The following is a 14365-nucleotide window of genomic DNA, read 5'->3' as shown; positions in this document are numbered from 1 at the left end:
TGTCGAGGACATTTCAATGTTTCGCCGCTCCCGCAGCGGTTGTCTATTGCGCATAACTCCGCTGCTTCATCGCTGTTAAGGAGGATAAAATTGATTCGGGGAAGCTTCAGGAGAAAAACGGAGGATGAGCCTCAGGGCACTCACCACAAAGGAAAAGGAAGTTCAGAAGTGTGATATCGCTGTCAGTCGGTTTGTCGCCACTCATTGGCGCGTGAGCCTCTGCAGTTCCGTGTGGCGCCGAGACCTGAATTAAAGCGCTTTCCCATGCCGCGGCCCTCTTTCCCCACAAGGCAGTAACCACGGAATAACGTTCAGGTTTGTTCTGCTTCTTTTTGTCTGTGATCCTTTAAATACTTTCCATTACTCTGTTCCTCTCTTTGCCGCAGTAATTATATATAAGCTGCCTGCGCGTGAAGACATTAAAAAAGCTGTGACCTGCTTGCTTTTTTGGTTGGTTTCACTCCGTGAAAAACTGCGCGTTAAGGTTGAGAGGGGCCGTGCGTGGGCTCAGCAATGCATTGGGAAGGCTTAAATCAGAGCACGCTTTTTTTATCACGTATAGTGTTCAATCGTGAATGTGTGAGAGATTTTTAAAATTACGGTGGTTTGGCCATTCGGAAATACGTTTGTATGACGGTTGGGATGCTCGGTTGGTGGCTTTGGATGCTTTTCTTGCGTTACAAAAGTGATCTCTTTTATCTGCGATTAGGAGCATCTTCTGGTTGGAGGATTGTCTTGTTGGTGCCTTTACTTTCTTTTTGTTTGTAGCAGGGCTTTGATAATGAAGGAAATCATAGTGACATTCTTGTTAACGGCCTTTGGTGCCTTCCACTTGGTGTGTGGAGAGGATTCAAAGTTAGTGAATGAAAAAGAGTTCAACCAAATGTGTGAGATATTGAGGTTGGCGGAGGGGGAACCAGAGAAAATAATGGAAGAGCCTGCGAATCTAACGAGTATCATCGACAGGCTACAGATGTTTGTGAAAGCGACATACGTGAAGGATTCCTTGTATAAAGAAGCTATGGAAAGGAGGAAAGGAACAGTTAACAATAGTGGGGCCGCTAAGATGAGTATGCATCGTGCAAATGATATTATTCGGTGGAGGGTAACACATGAGAAGTTAATAAAACTAGCGGAAAAGGCAACCATACTCGTGAGTGGAATAAGAGAGGAACGGCGCCTGGCGAATGTGTCAAGGAAATTTGCACTCGAAAGAATGGCGCAAGTCGTTTATGGGGCGAATGCTGGGAGGCTGATGGAGAAGGAGGAGTTTGAAAAGTTTGCGGTGCACACCGGAGACACTTTAATAGGAAACTCCGCAGAGGAAACGTGCGGAGCTGGGTATCATCCCTCGACTGAGGATGCCATGGCTGGGCGTTCGCTCGTGGGGGACTTTTTTTGCTTGTGCGTTGGAGAAGAGAATAATGAGACCGTTTGTCACAAAAGTATCAAGGGGCCGGGTAGAAAGAAACTGTGGAAAAATGTGTCGTATGATGGAAGTGATGTGGCTTTTGGCCCCGGCTGGTTTAAGATAAAGGATGAAGCCTGTCCAAAAAATGAAAATTTGAAATTGATAACGCCAGAAAAAATCCAAGATGCAGTGAGGGAGTTCAATAAGCTTCTTGGAAGGCAGAGGGAGAATATAATCATGAACATGAAAGAATCGGAGGGATTTCGGACCTACGTGTTTGGGAGAGCAAAAAAAATACATACGGGTGTTTTTGACCGCAGCGAAAACATATGCACGGGGAAGAATGACCAAATGTGCGTGAATTATGCGTATAGACTTCTGACGCAGAAGGGAATTGAGTGGCAGCTGAGGTTGCTGGATGCGGAGAAGTACCTGGTGGAAATGGAAAGGCACAATAAGGAGGCAAAGGTTTTGCTTGGAAGGCTGTGGAAATTAGCGGAGAATATGAAAAGTGCAGCAGCAAAGATTAACTTGAATTTGGAACACTTAATGATGGAGAGTGAAGTGAACGAGGTGGAAGAGGATGGGGCCGGCTTTTCAATATCTTTGACTGTTTTAGCAATGATGGCGCTGACTGCCTTTGTCGCTTAACTTTCCGTGTTATATTTTTAGCTTTTCCCAGCTTCCGCATTTTCCTAAATGACTGCTGCTGCGTGGCATGTTGTTGATATTTGCTTCCCATTTGGTTGTAATAGGAAATTATGAAGAGACGTGGTTGCGCTGGGGTGCTATTGTTGGTTGCTCTTTTATGGGGATCAATAAGAGGAAGTCAGGGTCAACAGAAGGGTGTTTTCAACATTACTGATTACCAACACAACACCGGAGAGTTTGAGATCCTTTGTAAGATTTACAGGATCACTCAAGCAAAGGTGCCAAGGCCGGAATTTAGAAACCGTGAGAAGGAAGATGAGATTATGAAGAGGTTCGAGGTAATGGTGAGTGAGGCGAGAGCGAACGGAAAAGAAACTTCTGTGAGCCAAAAGGCGCGTGAAGGGATTGAGAAACTATACAAAAGAGCAAAAGCGGTGAAGGGAGAGATTGACAGGAATAGAAAGAGGGCGATGCGGGAGAGCAGTAAGGCTGAGGAGAGCATGATGAAAGCTGTGTATGGTGATTTAGTGGATGAGGCACATAAGACCAACAGACCCATTGACGATATTATGGAAACTAATAAAAGTTTACTGTTCAACAGCAATGAATCTGCTCTGGAAAGCTGTGGAAGCAACGGTAATGAAACTGGAAAAACACTTGTTAACGACTTTTTTTGTGTATGTGTGGGAGAGGCGAAAGACGAGGCGAACAGCAGCAGCTACTATTACAACGGGCATAGTTCGCCCTGCAGGACCTACTTGAGGCGACCAGAAAAAAATAAGTGGACGGGCATGAGCAATGAGTGCGCCTTGGCCGAAGAGAAATGTGAGGTTAATTCATCAATGACACTCAAAGATGCTTGGCAAGTGGTAAAGCGCGGATGCGTGTACAGGCACATTGCATCCAACTCAAAGCTGTTAAAGGCTGCATTGGAGGAGTTTGATAAATCTGTTAACATGAGGCAGGACAAGTTTCAGGTGGAAGGCGTATTTGGCCACGTGAATGATACGAGTAATGAAACATTTCTATGTGATGGCCACAGACCCGGAACAACGTGTGTGAATTACAAACACACCTTATCCCATGGCGGCATACCGTGGCACAATCGTCTCACCAATGCCACAAAGAACATGGAAGACATGGAGAAGTATGAAAGTGAAGCAAACTCCCATATTTACGAGTTGGAAGATTTACAGCATGACGCTGAGGAAATGTTTCTTGAGTACAAACTTGGAGGAAACATAGATATCTGGGGCAAGGCAGAAAATTTGGATGTTGACACGGAGGGTGATGCCCATTTCGATTTAATGGTGAGCATTTTTGTTTTGTTGGTGTTTTCGTAATATAGCCCAAATGTTCTACTTATTGTAATCAAGATCTGTTCTCCGACTGAATACGCACGTAGGGATCCACAATTTGTTTGCCTTTCTTGCGTTTCTGGAAGGAGGGGATAATATGATGCCACTCAAAAGGGGAATGGTTGTGGCTTGTTTAGTGGTGGTATGTGCTTACGGTCAAGCGGAGGGTGACATCGAGGGTAAGGGCAAGGCGCTGACGCAAAGTGATGCAGATGCCATTTGCAATGTGGTCAAACAGTTGAGGGAGTTGGCAAATAACGTGACGCGTAATATGAAATTGGGTGAAAAAATCGTGGACAATGGCGAAAACGTTGCTACTTACTACAGCACACGTGTTGAAGCAAAGAAAATGTTAGTGAAGGTTTTGGGAAAACTAATTCCTGAAGAAGGAGAAAAGTTGAGCGTGATGGGAAAGCTGCTGAGTGATATGGAGGAGCCGATCCAGGTGTTGAAAAGAAGTATTACGAATGTGAACGCTTCACTCGGGTGCATGAGTGTGCAAATGTGGAACCTCACAAATATGTCTGACTCGTATGCGTACTGGGTGAAAGATATGGTAGAACTCTTTGCCCAGACAGCATTCGGAAGCGGGAATTGTTGTCTTGTGGTGGATGGAGGGGCAACGGGAGATTGCATAAGAGGTGGTAAACGCGGCAGTGTCCCCACGGATTGCACTATTTACCCGCCACAGCGCAGCGAGGGTGGCCTTGCTGAGTACAAAAACCCTCTTGATGAAGGACTCACTTTAACGATGGGAAATGCAGGGGACGAAGGCGAATACCCGCTATGTGGCTGCTTCATCACAACAACAAATGACACTTACAGCAGGGGGAAAAAATCTCTCATTTATGAACTTTCTGGTGGCCTCTTTTACACACAGAATAACAGACTTATGGCCAACTTCACTTTTGTTGGAAAGGAATTTCAGGAGCTAATCGATCCGCTAAGAAGAGTCACAAACAATTTTTCCGCGTGGAACACATCAATTACAAGACAACGAGCTGTACTCGATGGTTTGCTACTTAAGCTGAAGAAAGAAATCAGACATGTCCTTGAGAAAGAAAAGAACAAAGCAATTACGGAAGCATTAGGTAGCACGAAGAACATTCCATGGTTTGGTAACGAGAGTGGGAATAGCGATGGTATGGGGACGCAACCAACCCTCCGAGGGGTGAGTCTGTTTCTATTCTTCCTGGTATTCTTCTAAAAGTATGTGGAGAAGTAAGTGATCTAAAATATTTATACAGACGACAATTATGTTCTACTACCGCGTGTGTTGTACCCTTACTAAAGGCTACACGTTTTCCTGTGATTCGCTTTTCGTGGAATAGGTACATATGATGAGGATGATTCAGGTGGTGTTTGCTGTCACTTTAGTTGTTCTAGTTGTTTTTTGGGGGGTTATAGCGGAAACAACACACGGAGATGAATCTCTCTCAACTCTTAAGCAAATTGACTGTGTCGTGAAGAAGCTTAATTGGATGATTAATGTGACGGAGGATCTACTTTTAAGAGCTAGAGTGCATGCAGAAAAGGTATATAAAAAGAAGTATTTGCTGGAGGAAAGATACGCAGCCTGGGAACGATTATTCGTGTACGTAAAACCATTTATGAAAAAACAGAAGGGTGATAAAATGAAGGAAATATTAAATGAGATGGAGAGAATCGTTGAAACTGAAAGCTACTTGCAGAAAAACTTTAACCTTAATGTTTCTTACTTTGAAAAAAAAATGATGACTATTGTAAGAGTCGGTATCAGGTATTCAGCCACAATGGAGGAGATGTACAGAGTTGGATTGGAAGCTGTGCGTTCTGGAAAAGAAGTACCAAAAAGTTGTGAAATTTATGAAGCCAATGTTACATGCGAGAGAGCCTTCTCTGGGGGAAATTTATCTATTATCGTTGCTGAATTTGGTAGCGGCACTGAAGAAAATATAGATCTAAGGTTTGAGAACGGAGGTCACTGGAGTAAAGGGGGAAACAAGCTGGCTGATAGAGTTCATAATGTATCGACCACGTTTGGACGTGTCATCAAGCACAGAGGAATAGGTAATAGTTTGGGAAAGGCCAGAGTTCTCATGGATGAACGCGACTTGGTAGAACACGTGAGTGCAGCGAAGCTTCTCAAGTTGTTTGTCACACATCTAAGGGAAGTCGGTAATCTCACCTCCGAAGTTGAAGCCACACCTTCCAAGCTGTCGGAACGTGTTCACAAGTTTTCTATTCTCGAAAAGAAACTTGAATCCCTCTTTAACAGCCTTTGAGCGTCTTCAGTATAATAAAAAAAATGCGTGAACATAATTCCTTTTGAGCCAATGTTAATTACAAGCATCAGCAGTATTAACACTTTCACTGCACCCTCCTCTTGCAAATAACCATAAAATAACCGTCCAATAACCATGAAATGAATATGCATGTGCAAATATGAATGTGTGTTTATATGCTATTGCTGCTTCTGGCCGACTACGTGTGGTCGCATTGCGATATCATGTTTTTGGGTGCCTTGATAATGTGTCAGCGAAGATTTGTCTTTACTTGAATAACAGTATGATATGGGGAATAAGAAGCACATGCTTTCAAAGCTCCTTTTTGCTTGTTTTGTGTATGAAGGTGATAATATGATTTCAGTTGGAGGAGTGGTGATTATGTTTAGTTTTCTGGTGGTGGCATGTGCTAACAGTGGACCGGAGGGTGATGAAAAGGGTAAGGGCAAGGCACTGACACAAAGTGATGCAAATGCCATCTGTAGTATAGTTAGGAAGCTGAGGGAGCTGAGGAACAATGTGACACATAATATGAAATTCGGGGAGAAAATAGTGGACGAGGCTGAAGACGTGAAAAGTTACTACGGCGCGAAAGTTATGTCTAAGAAAATGCTGGTGAGCGTGTTGGAGAAAGTAATGGCAGAAGAAAAGTCAAGTTTCAGTGGGATGGAAAGAATCCTGGAGAAGATGGGGGAACTGAGGGATGGATTAGGGAAGACAATTACGAGCATGAATGCTTCACTGCGGGCTATGAGGTTGCCATCGTGGAACCTTGTAAATATATCGGACTCATATGCGTACTGGATTAAGGATATGGTGGATTTTTTTCACTATGCAGCGTTTAGCCCCGGGAGTTGCTGTCTTGTGGTAGATGGAGGGTCAATGGAAGATTGTCCCTTTGACCGAAAACGAGGAATAGTTCCCAGAGACTGCATAGTTGAGCCACCACAGCACAGCGAGGGTAGCCTTGCTGAGTATGAAAATCCTCTTAATACAGAACTCAGTTTGACTATGGGAAATTCAGGAAACTACGGTAAAACCCCAAATAGTTACGGTTGCTACATCACAAGCACCGCAGGTGGCTTTAATACAAAGAAATCCTTTATAAATGAACTTTCAGGAGGACTCTTTTACACACAGAATAACAACGTCGTTGCCAACTTCAGTTCTGTTGGAAAAGAATTTCAGGAACTAATCGATCAACTGAACACTAGTATCAGCGACATTTTCACGTGGAACACATCTATCACAGGTCAACGAACTATACTCCACAGCTTGTTACTGAGGTTTGAGGAAGAAGTTGGAGATATCCTTAAAAGGAAAAAGAGAGTCATGGATGTTACGAAAAGATTAGGAAGCATAGAAGATGTTTCCTGGTATGATAATGAGAGTTATGAGAGTGATGGTATGAGCAAGAAACCAAATCTATCAGAAGTGGCTCTGCTTCTTTTCGTCTTTTCTGTATTTTGGAAATAGGTGGAAAGTGTGTAATTTTCTAAAATATTTGTGCAATTGACAGCTTATTACTACTAGCGTGTAAGCGATGTGCCCTTCCAAAAAAGGTACGCTCTTCGAACTGGCTTAGTTTTTCCTGAAGTAAGAGTGTGGAATGATTAAGATAAGTCAAGTGACCGTTACCGTCGTTTTCTTTGTGTTGCCATATGCTGGAAGAACACAGGTGAGTTATAGAGAACCATGCTTTACTCTAAAAAGAATCGACTGTGTCGTGAAGAAACTTAATTGGATGATTAATGTGACGGAGGATCTACTTTTAAGAACTAGAGTGCATGCAGAGGAGGTGTATGGGAAAAAGTATTCACTAGAGGAAAGGTTCACAACATGGAAAGAATTATACGTATACGTAAAAAACTTTGTGAGAAAAGAGAAGGGTGATAAAATGAAGGAAATATTAAATGAGATGGAGAGTGTTTTCGAAGGTGAAAGCTACTTACGGAAGAAATTTAACCTTAATGTTTCTTATCTGGAGGAAAAGGTGATGGATGTTGTAAGAACCGGAACCAGGTATGCAGCCACAATGGTGGAGATGTACAGAGTTGGATTAGAGGCAGTATGTATTGTAAATAAGTCGCATGGCTATTGTGGGGATAATGGTGCATACGTCAAGTGCGGGACAACTTTTGTTGGGAAAGACATTTCTGACGTCGTTAGAGTGTTGGAAAACAGCTCTGAACACATCGACTTGTCATTCCAAAACAGGAAAACACAGAAAGTAGCGCAGAGCGGACACGGAGGCAGCAAGTTGGCCGATAAAGTTAATGCGGCGTCCACCTCTTATGGGCACATCATCAAGCACAGAGGAATAAGAAGTAACTTGGGTAAATCCAAGGTCATCACGAATGGAAACGGCTTGGTAGAGTTTGTTCACTCACCAAGGATATTCAAGTCCTTTATTACACCTCTAAGAGAAATCAACGACATCATCTCCGAAATTGAAGCCACACCTTCCAAGCTGTTGGAACAAACTTCCAGAATCGACGCTCTCGAAAAGGAACTCCAGTCAATCTTCAGCAGCATCACCATATCCACAGCTTAAAAATGAAAAAGAGAACACACGCCTCTTTCGCTCACCTTCTCTTTTTACACCCTGTGCCTCAACAACTGTCAGCAGTATTAACACTTTCACTGCACCCTCCTCTTGCAAATAACCATAAAATAACCGTCCAATAACCACGAAATGAATATGCATGTGCAAATATGAATGTGTGTTTATATGCTATTGCTGCTTCTGGCCGACTACGTGTGGTCGCATTGCGATATCATGTTTTTGGGTGCCTTGATAATGTGTCAGCGAAGATTTGTCTTTACTTGAATAACAGTATGATATGGGGAATAAGAAGCACATGCTTTCAAAGCTCCTTTTTGCTTGTTTTGTGTATGAAGGTGATAATATGATTTCAGTTGGAGGAGTGGTGATTATGTTTAGTTTTCTGGTGGTGGCATGTGCTAACAGTGGACCGGAGGGTGATGAAAAGGGTAAGGGCAAGGCACTGACACAAAGTGATGCAAATGCCATCTGTAGTATAGTTAGGAAGCTGAGGGAACTGAGGAACAATGTGACACATAATATGAAATTCGGGGAGAAAATAGTGGAAGACTGTGAAAAAATTGTAGCTCACTACAGTGCACGTGTTCAAACAAAAACAATTTTAGTGGATGTTTTGAAAGAAGTAATTCCGGAAGAAGATGAAATTTTAACTGAAATAATAAAGCTTTTGAGCGATATGAAAGTACTGAAAGATGAATTAAGAAATTTAGTTGCGCAAATGCATTCGTCGCTTGGATATATGAGGTTGCCATCGTGGAACCTTCTGAATATGTCTGACTCGTACGCGTACTGGATTAAGGACACGGTGGAGAGTTTTGCCCACGCGGCACTTAGCACTCTAAGTTGTTGTCTTGTGGTGGATGGAGGGGCAACGGGCGATTGCATGAAGAACGGTAAACGCGGCAGTGTTCCCAGAGACTGCATAGTTGAGCCGCTACAGCGCAGCGAGGGTAGCCTTGCTGAGTACAAAAACCCTCTTGATGAAGGACTCACTTTAACGATGGGAAATGCAGGAAACTACAGAAACTACTCGGAGTATGGCTGCTATATCACGACGACACATCAGTCTTACACTTCGGGGAGGAAATCTCTCATTTATGAACTTTCAGGAGGACTCTTTTACACACAGAATAACAACGTCGTTGCCAACTTCAGTTCTATTGGAGAAGAATTTCAGGAACTAATCGATCTGCTGAGTGCCAGCGTCATAAAGATATCTGCAGGAAACACCTCCATCACAGCTCAACGAGCTGTACTCGATAGGTTGCTTCTGGAACTTGAAGAAAGAGTCAGATATATTCTGGAAAAAAAGGAAACAACCAATGAACTTACAGAAACACTAGGAATAGTGAAACATATTCATTGGAATGATAAAGAGAGTAATGAGAGTGACAGTGTAGCAAGGGTTCAGCAAACTCTGCTAGGAGTGGCTCTGCTTCTTCTCCCATTTGTATTTGGAAATAGTTGAGAAAGTGAGTAATTTTATAAAATATTTTTAATAACAGCTTCATGTTACTAGCGGTGTGGTCTCTTTCCGGAAAGGGGCATTATTTTCTGTAGTTCGATTTTGTGTGGAATAAGTTTATAGGATGATAAGGATACTTCTAGTGATGCTTTTTGTAGTTTGGGTTGTGTTGGCAGAGAACATGTCACCAGAAGCGGACAACGACGAGTCACTGACAACTCTTAACCAAATTGACTGTGTCGTGAAGAAACTTAATTGGATGATTAATGTGACGGAGGATCTACTTTTAAGAACTAGAGTGCATGCAGAGGAGGTGTATGAGAAGAGGTATTCGGCGGAGGAAAGATACGCAGCCTGGGAACGATTATTCGTGTACGTAAAACCATTTATGAAAAAACAGAAGGGTGATAAAATGAAGGAAATATTAAATGAGATGGAGAGTGTTTTCGAAGGTGAAAGCTACTTACGGAAGAAATTTAACCTTAATGTTTCTTATCTGGAGGAAAAGGTGATGGATGTTGTAAGAACCGGAACCAGGTATGCAGCCACAATGGTGGAGATGTACAGAGTTGGATTAGAGGCAGTATGTATTGTAAATAAGTCGCATGGCTATTGTGGGGATAATGGTGCATACGTCAAGTGCGGGACAACTTTTGTTGGGAAAGATATTTCCGGTATTGTTGGCGATTTCGACAGCGACGCTGATTATATGGACTTGTCATTTACCGGTGGAGGGTTTCAGAGCCATGGGGGAAACAAATTGGCCGATAAAGTCAATACGGCGTCCACCTCCCTTGGGCTCGTCCTCAAGCACAGAGGAATAAGGAACAATTTGGGTAAAGACAACGTCCAAACGAATAAACTTCGCTCGGTAGAAAAGGTGAATGCATCAGAGCTTCTCAAGTTGTTTGTCACACCTCTAAGAGAAATCAACGACATCATCTCCGAAATTGAAGCCACGCCTTCCAAGCTGTTGGAACAAACTTCCAGAATCGACGCTCTCGAAAAGGAACTCCAGTCAATCTTCAGCAGCATCACCATATCCACAGCTTAAAAATGAAAAAGAGAACACACGCCTCTTTCGCTCACCTTCTCTTTTTACACCCTGTGCCTCAACAACTGTCAGCAGTATTAACACTCTCACTGCACCCTCCTCTTGCAAATAACCATAAAATAACCGTCCAATAACCATGAAATGAATGTGCATGTGCAAATATGAATGTGTGTTTATATGCTATTGCTGCTTCTGGCCGACTACGTGTGGTCGCATTGCGATATCATGTTTTTGGGTGCCTTGATAATGTGTCAGCGAAGATTTGTCTTTACTTGAATAACAGTATGATATGGGGAATAAGAAGCACATGCTTTCAAAGCTCCTTTTTGCTTGTTTTGTGTATGAAGGTGATAATATGATTTCAGTTGGAGGAGTGGTGATTATGTTTAGTTTTCTGGTGGTGGCATGTGCTAACAGTGGACCGGAGGGTGATGAAAAGGGTAAGGGCAAGGCACTGACACAAAGTGATGCAAATGCCATCTGTAGTATAGTTAGGAAGCTGAGGGAACTGAGGAACAATGTGACACATAATATGAAATTCGGGGAGAAAATAGTGGAAGACTGTGAAAAAATTGTAGCTCACTACAGTGCACGTGTTCGAACAAAAACAATTTTAGTGGATGTTCTGAAAGAAGTAATTCCAGATGGAGGTAAAAGAGTGAATGAGGTGGCAAAGTTGTTGATTGAAACGGAAGAGTCACTATTGGAGTTAAAAAAAAGCATTAAAAACATGAATACTTCACTGCGGGCTATGAGGTTGCCATCGTGGAACCTTCTGAATATGTCTGACTCGTACGCGTACTGGATTAAGGATATGGTGGAAGTTTTCCACCATGCAGCACTAGGATATGGAAATTGCTGTCTTGTGGTGGATGGAGGGGCAACTGGCGATTGCATAAGAGGTGGTAAACGCGGCAGTGTTCCCAGAGACTGCACAGTTGAGCCACCACAGCACAGCGAGGGTGGCCTTGCTGAGTATGAAAATCCTCTTAATACAGAACTCAGTTTGACTATGGGAAATGCAGGAGATCAAGGTGCCGATGCTGTTTATGGATGCTATATCACGACGACATACCAGCCGTACACAAAAGGGAAGAAGCCCTTTATCAATGAACTTTCTGGTGGCCTCTTTTACACACAGAATGACAGACTTATGGCAAACTTCAGTTCTATTGGAGAAGAATTTCAGGAACTAATCGATCTGCTGAGTGCCAGCGTCATAAAGATATCTGCAGGAAACACCTCCATCACAGCTCAACGAGCTGTACTCGATAGGTTGCTTCTGGAACTTGAAGAAAAAGTCAGAAGTATTGTTAAAATGAAGGAAAGGACCAATGAACTTACGGAAACATTAGGAAACGCGAAGGATTCTCCATGGAATGATAATTATAGTGAAGATAATAATGGTGTGGTGAAGTTTCAACAAACTCTACCATGGGTAGCGTTGCTTTTGTGCGTCTTGGTACCGTTTTAGAAATAGGTGGGGAAATGTTAGTAATTTTCTAAAATATTTTTACAATTGTAAGTTTCACGCTACTAGCGTGTGTGTGTGTGTGGTGCTTCTCTTAAAGAACGTGTATTTTTCTGTAGTTCTCTTTTACGTGGTACAAGTGCTTGGGATGGTGAGGATAGTTCCGGTAGTGTTTGCTGCAATTTCTGTTGTCTTGGTGGATTCTCGAATGCAGGAGACTGATAAAGAAGCACTCTCAACCCTTAAACAAATTGACTGTGTCGTGAAGAAGCTTAATTGGATGATTAATGTGACGGAGGATCTACTTTTAAGAACTAGAGTACATGCAGAGGAGGTGTATGAGAAGAGGTATTCGGCAGAAGAACAGAATGCAGCGTGGAGAGAATTATTCCTACGCGGAAAACCATTTATGAAAAAAGAGAAGGGTGATAAAATGAAGGAAATATTAAATGAGATGGAGAGTGTTTTCGAAGGTGAAAGCTACTTACGGAAGAAATTCGATCTTAGTGTTTCTTATATGGAGGAAAAGGCAATGGATGTTGTAAGAACCGGAACCAGGTATGCAGCCACAATGGAGGAGATGTACAGAGTTGGATCGGAGGCAGTGCGCATGCTGAATAATTCACATGGCTTTTGTAGGAATAATGGGATACAAGTCACGTGTGATGGAACCTTAACTGGAAGGGACGTTTCTGATATAATTACCGAATTTGACAGCAGCAGGGACGAGCACGTCGACTTGAGGTTTCACAATGGAACGGCGTATAGCACTGGAGGAAGAAAACTGGCTGACAGAGTTGATTCGGTGTCCACTTCCCATGGACACATCTTCAAACACAGGGGAATAAGGGGTAATTTGGGTAGGGACAAGGTCCTTGCGAATAGATACGGCCTGGTAGAAGATGTGAACGTAACAAGAGTTTTCAAGTCTTTTCTTCCTCACCTCAAAGAAATAAATGATGTATCCTCAGAAATTGAAGTCATGCTTTCTAAGCTGTCGGAACGTGCTTCCAGAATTGACACCCTCTCTGACAAACTCCATTCCCTTTTCAGTAGTCTTATGGCGTCTTCAGTATAATATCAAGAATGTGTGAATACAGTTTCCACTCGTTTGTGTTACTTCCCTTTTTAAGCTTCATCTTCAGAGCCACTATTGTCATAGACACCCCCTTTCCTCTTTGCGCGCATCTTTATATTTTCTTAGTAGCACAGGTATACGATACTAAATATCACGCGAGAGCATGCATGGTCACACACGTGCTTCAGTTTGAGTTTTCGTTTGATACGAAGCATGTACGCTCATATGCTTTGTCTTTTTTTCAGAAGGGGATACAGTGGATCGAGAAAAGACCGAACTATGTTGAAGTTATAGGTAAACAAGGGAGTTCAGGTTGCAAGGATGTATACTTTTCTCTCCATTTTTGCGTATTTGCGTGTGTATGGCAAGGGGGAGAAAATAGAACGTTACGTGTACAAAGAAGGTGATCAAGAGCAAATGATGGTTTTGTCTGCGACGACGAAGGTGAGGTTATATGAACACTATGGAACGGATGGAAAGAAAGAAGTGCCAGATTACTGTGGGTCAGAACAGACATACTACCAAGGAGCTAACAAAACATAGTGACAACGGTTGGAATATGTGACTCGCAGAAACAAAGTGAAAAAAGAAGTGAACAAAGACAGATGAAAGCCATAAAAGACCAATTCCGGAACTTCACTACATGAAAGAGACCTTGGGACCACACTGAAAATAAAAAATAGAACATCTGAGGTCATCACAGCTGGTTTGACGTGTGAAAATGACATCTCTAGAAAAGAGAAAGAACCAGTGGTGGAAATTTATGAGCTCATGAGGGAAAGAAACTTACTCCGAGATGTAGTAAGAGAAAGCTTCAAAATAAAGTCAACAGGGGCGTGGTTGTCCCATTACTGAGCCAGGGAAGTGCTATTTCTGAGGCACGCACTTATGAAAAAAATAAATATACGGCGCTTGTGCACCGCAGAAGCCAGATTTACTGACAACGTTCAAAACCTTCAGTAAAGTTTTATCTAGCGAAGAGAAATTCTCCAACAAAATAAACGATAGCAGCAAATTATTGGAGGTCCTGAAACACACTACTAGAGT

At 42.6% G+C, this 14365-nt stretch overlaps 10 protein-coding genes across 10 annotated transcripts, besides 2 other annotated features; all 10 read left to right on the top strand.

Annotated features, from left to right (window-relative positions):
• Window positions 1-14365: part of a sequence feature (sequence corresponds to BAC RPCI93-2H8) that runs on past both edges of the window.
• On the top strand, window positions 782-2062 carry Tb927.4.3290 (hypothetical protein, conserved; the record flags this gene model as incomplete). Its single annotated transcript, XM_839386.1, has 1 exon — window positions 782-2062. One exon carries the CDS (start codon window positions 782-784, stop codon window positions 2060-2062), a length of 1281 nt encoding a protein of 426 aa, XP_844479.1.
• On the top strand, window positions 2173-3405 carry Tb927.4.3280 (expression site-associated gene (ESAG) protein, putative; the record flags this gene model as incomplete). The annotated part of the gene is made up of 1 exon (XM_839385.1): window positions 2173-3405. One exon carries the CDS (start codon window positions 2173-2175, stop codon window positions 3403-3405), a length of 1233 nt encoding a protein of 410 aa, XP_844478.1.
• Tb927.4.3270 (hypothetical protein, conserved) lies at window positions 3518-4627 on the top strand (the record flags this gene model as incomplete). Its single annotated transcript, XM_839384.1, has 1 exon — window positions 3518-4627. The coding sequence occupies one exon, from the start codon at window positions 3518-3520 to the stop codon at window positions 4625-4627; it is 1110 nt and encodes a 369-aa protein (XP_844477.1).
• Window positions 4758-5684, top strand: Tb927.4.3260 (hypothetical protein, conserved; the record flags this gene model as incomplete). The annotated part of the gene is made up of 1 exon (XM_839383.1): window positions 4758-5684. One exon carries the CDS (start codon window positions 4758-4760, stop codon window positions 5682-5684), a length of 927 nt encoding a protein of 308 aa, XP_844476.1.
• Window positions 5973-7160, top strand: Tb927.4.3250 (hypothetical protein, conserved; the record flags this gene model as incomplete). The annotated part of the gene is made up of 1 exon (XM_839382.1): window positions 5973-7160. One exon carries the CDS (start codon window positions 5973-5975, stop codon window positions 7158-7160), a length of 1188 nt encoding a protein of 395 aa, XP_844475.1.
• Tb927.4.3240 (hypothetical protein, conserved) lies at window positions 7294-8238 on the top strand (the record flags this gene model as incomplete). Its single annotated transcript, XM_839381.1, has 1 exon — window positions 7294-8238. One exon carries the CDS (start codon window positions 7294-7296, stop codon window positions 8236-8238), a length of 945 nt encoding a protein of 314 aa, XP_844474.1.
• On the top strand, window positions 8528-9718 carry Tb927.4.3230 (hypothetical protein, conserved; the record flags this gene model as incomplete). Its single annotated transcript, XM_839380.1, has 1 exon — window positions 8528-9718. One exon carries the CDS (start codon window positions 8528-8530, stop codon window positions 9716-9718), a length of 1191 nt encoding a protein of 396 aa, XP_844473.1.
• Window positions 9728-9752: a sequence feature (AT_rich).
• Window positions 9840-10769, top strand: Tb927.4.3220 (hypothetical protein, conserved; the record flags this gene model as incomplete). The annotated part of the gene is made up of 1 exon (XM_839379.1): window positions 9840-10769. One exon carries the CDS (start codon window positions 9840-9842, stop codon window positions 10767-10769), a length of 930 nt encoding a protein of 309 aa, XP_844472.1.
• Window positions 11059-12243, top strand: Tb927.4.3210 (hypothetical protein, conserved; the record flags this gene model as incomplete). Its single annotated transcript, XM_839378.1, has 1 exon — window positions 11059-12243. The coding sequence occupies one exon, from the start codon at window positions 11059-11061 to the stop codon at window positions 12241-12243; it is 1185 nt and encodes a 394-aa protein (XP_844471.1).
• On the top strand, window positions 12389-13318 carry Tb927.4.3200 (hypothetical protein, conserved; the record flags this gene model as incomplete). Its single annotated transcript, XM_839377.1, has 1 exon — window positions 12389-13318. The coding sequence occupies one exon, from the start codon at window positions 12389-12391 to the stop codon at window positions 13316-13318; it is 930 nt and encodes a 309-aa protein (XP_844470.1).

The sequence above is a fragment of the Trypanosoma brucei genome, chromosome 4, assembly GCF_000002445.2.
Source record: "Trypanosoma brucei brucei TREU927 chromosome 4, complete sequence".
NCBI classification, from domain to species: domain Eukaryota; phylum Euglenozoa; class Kinetoplastea; order Trypanosomatida; family Trypanosomatidae; genus Trypanosoma; species Trypanosoma brucei.
This window is presented reverse-complemented; position numbering and strand designations above follow the sequence as displayed.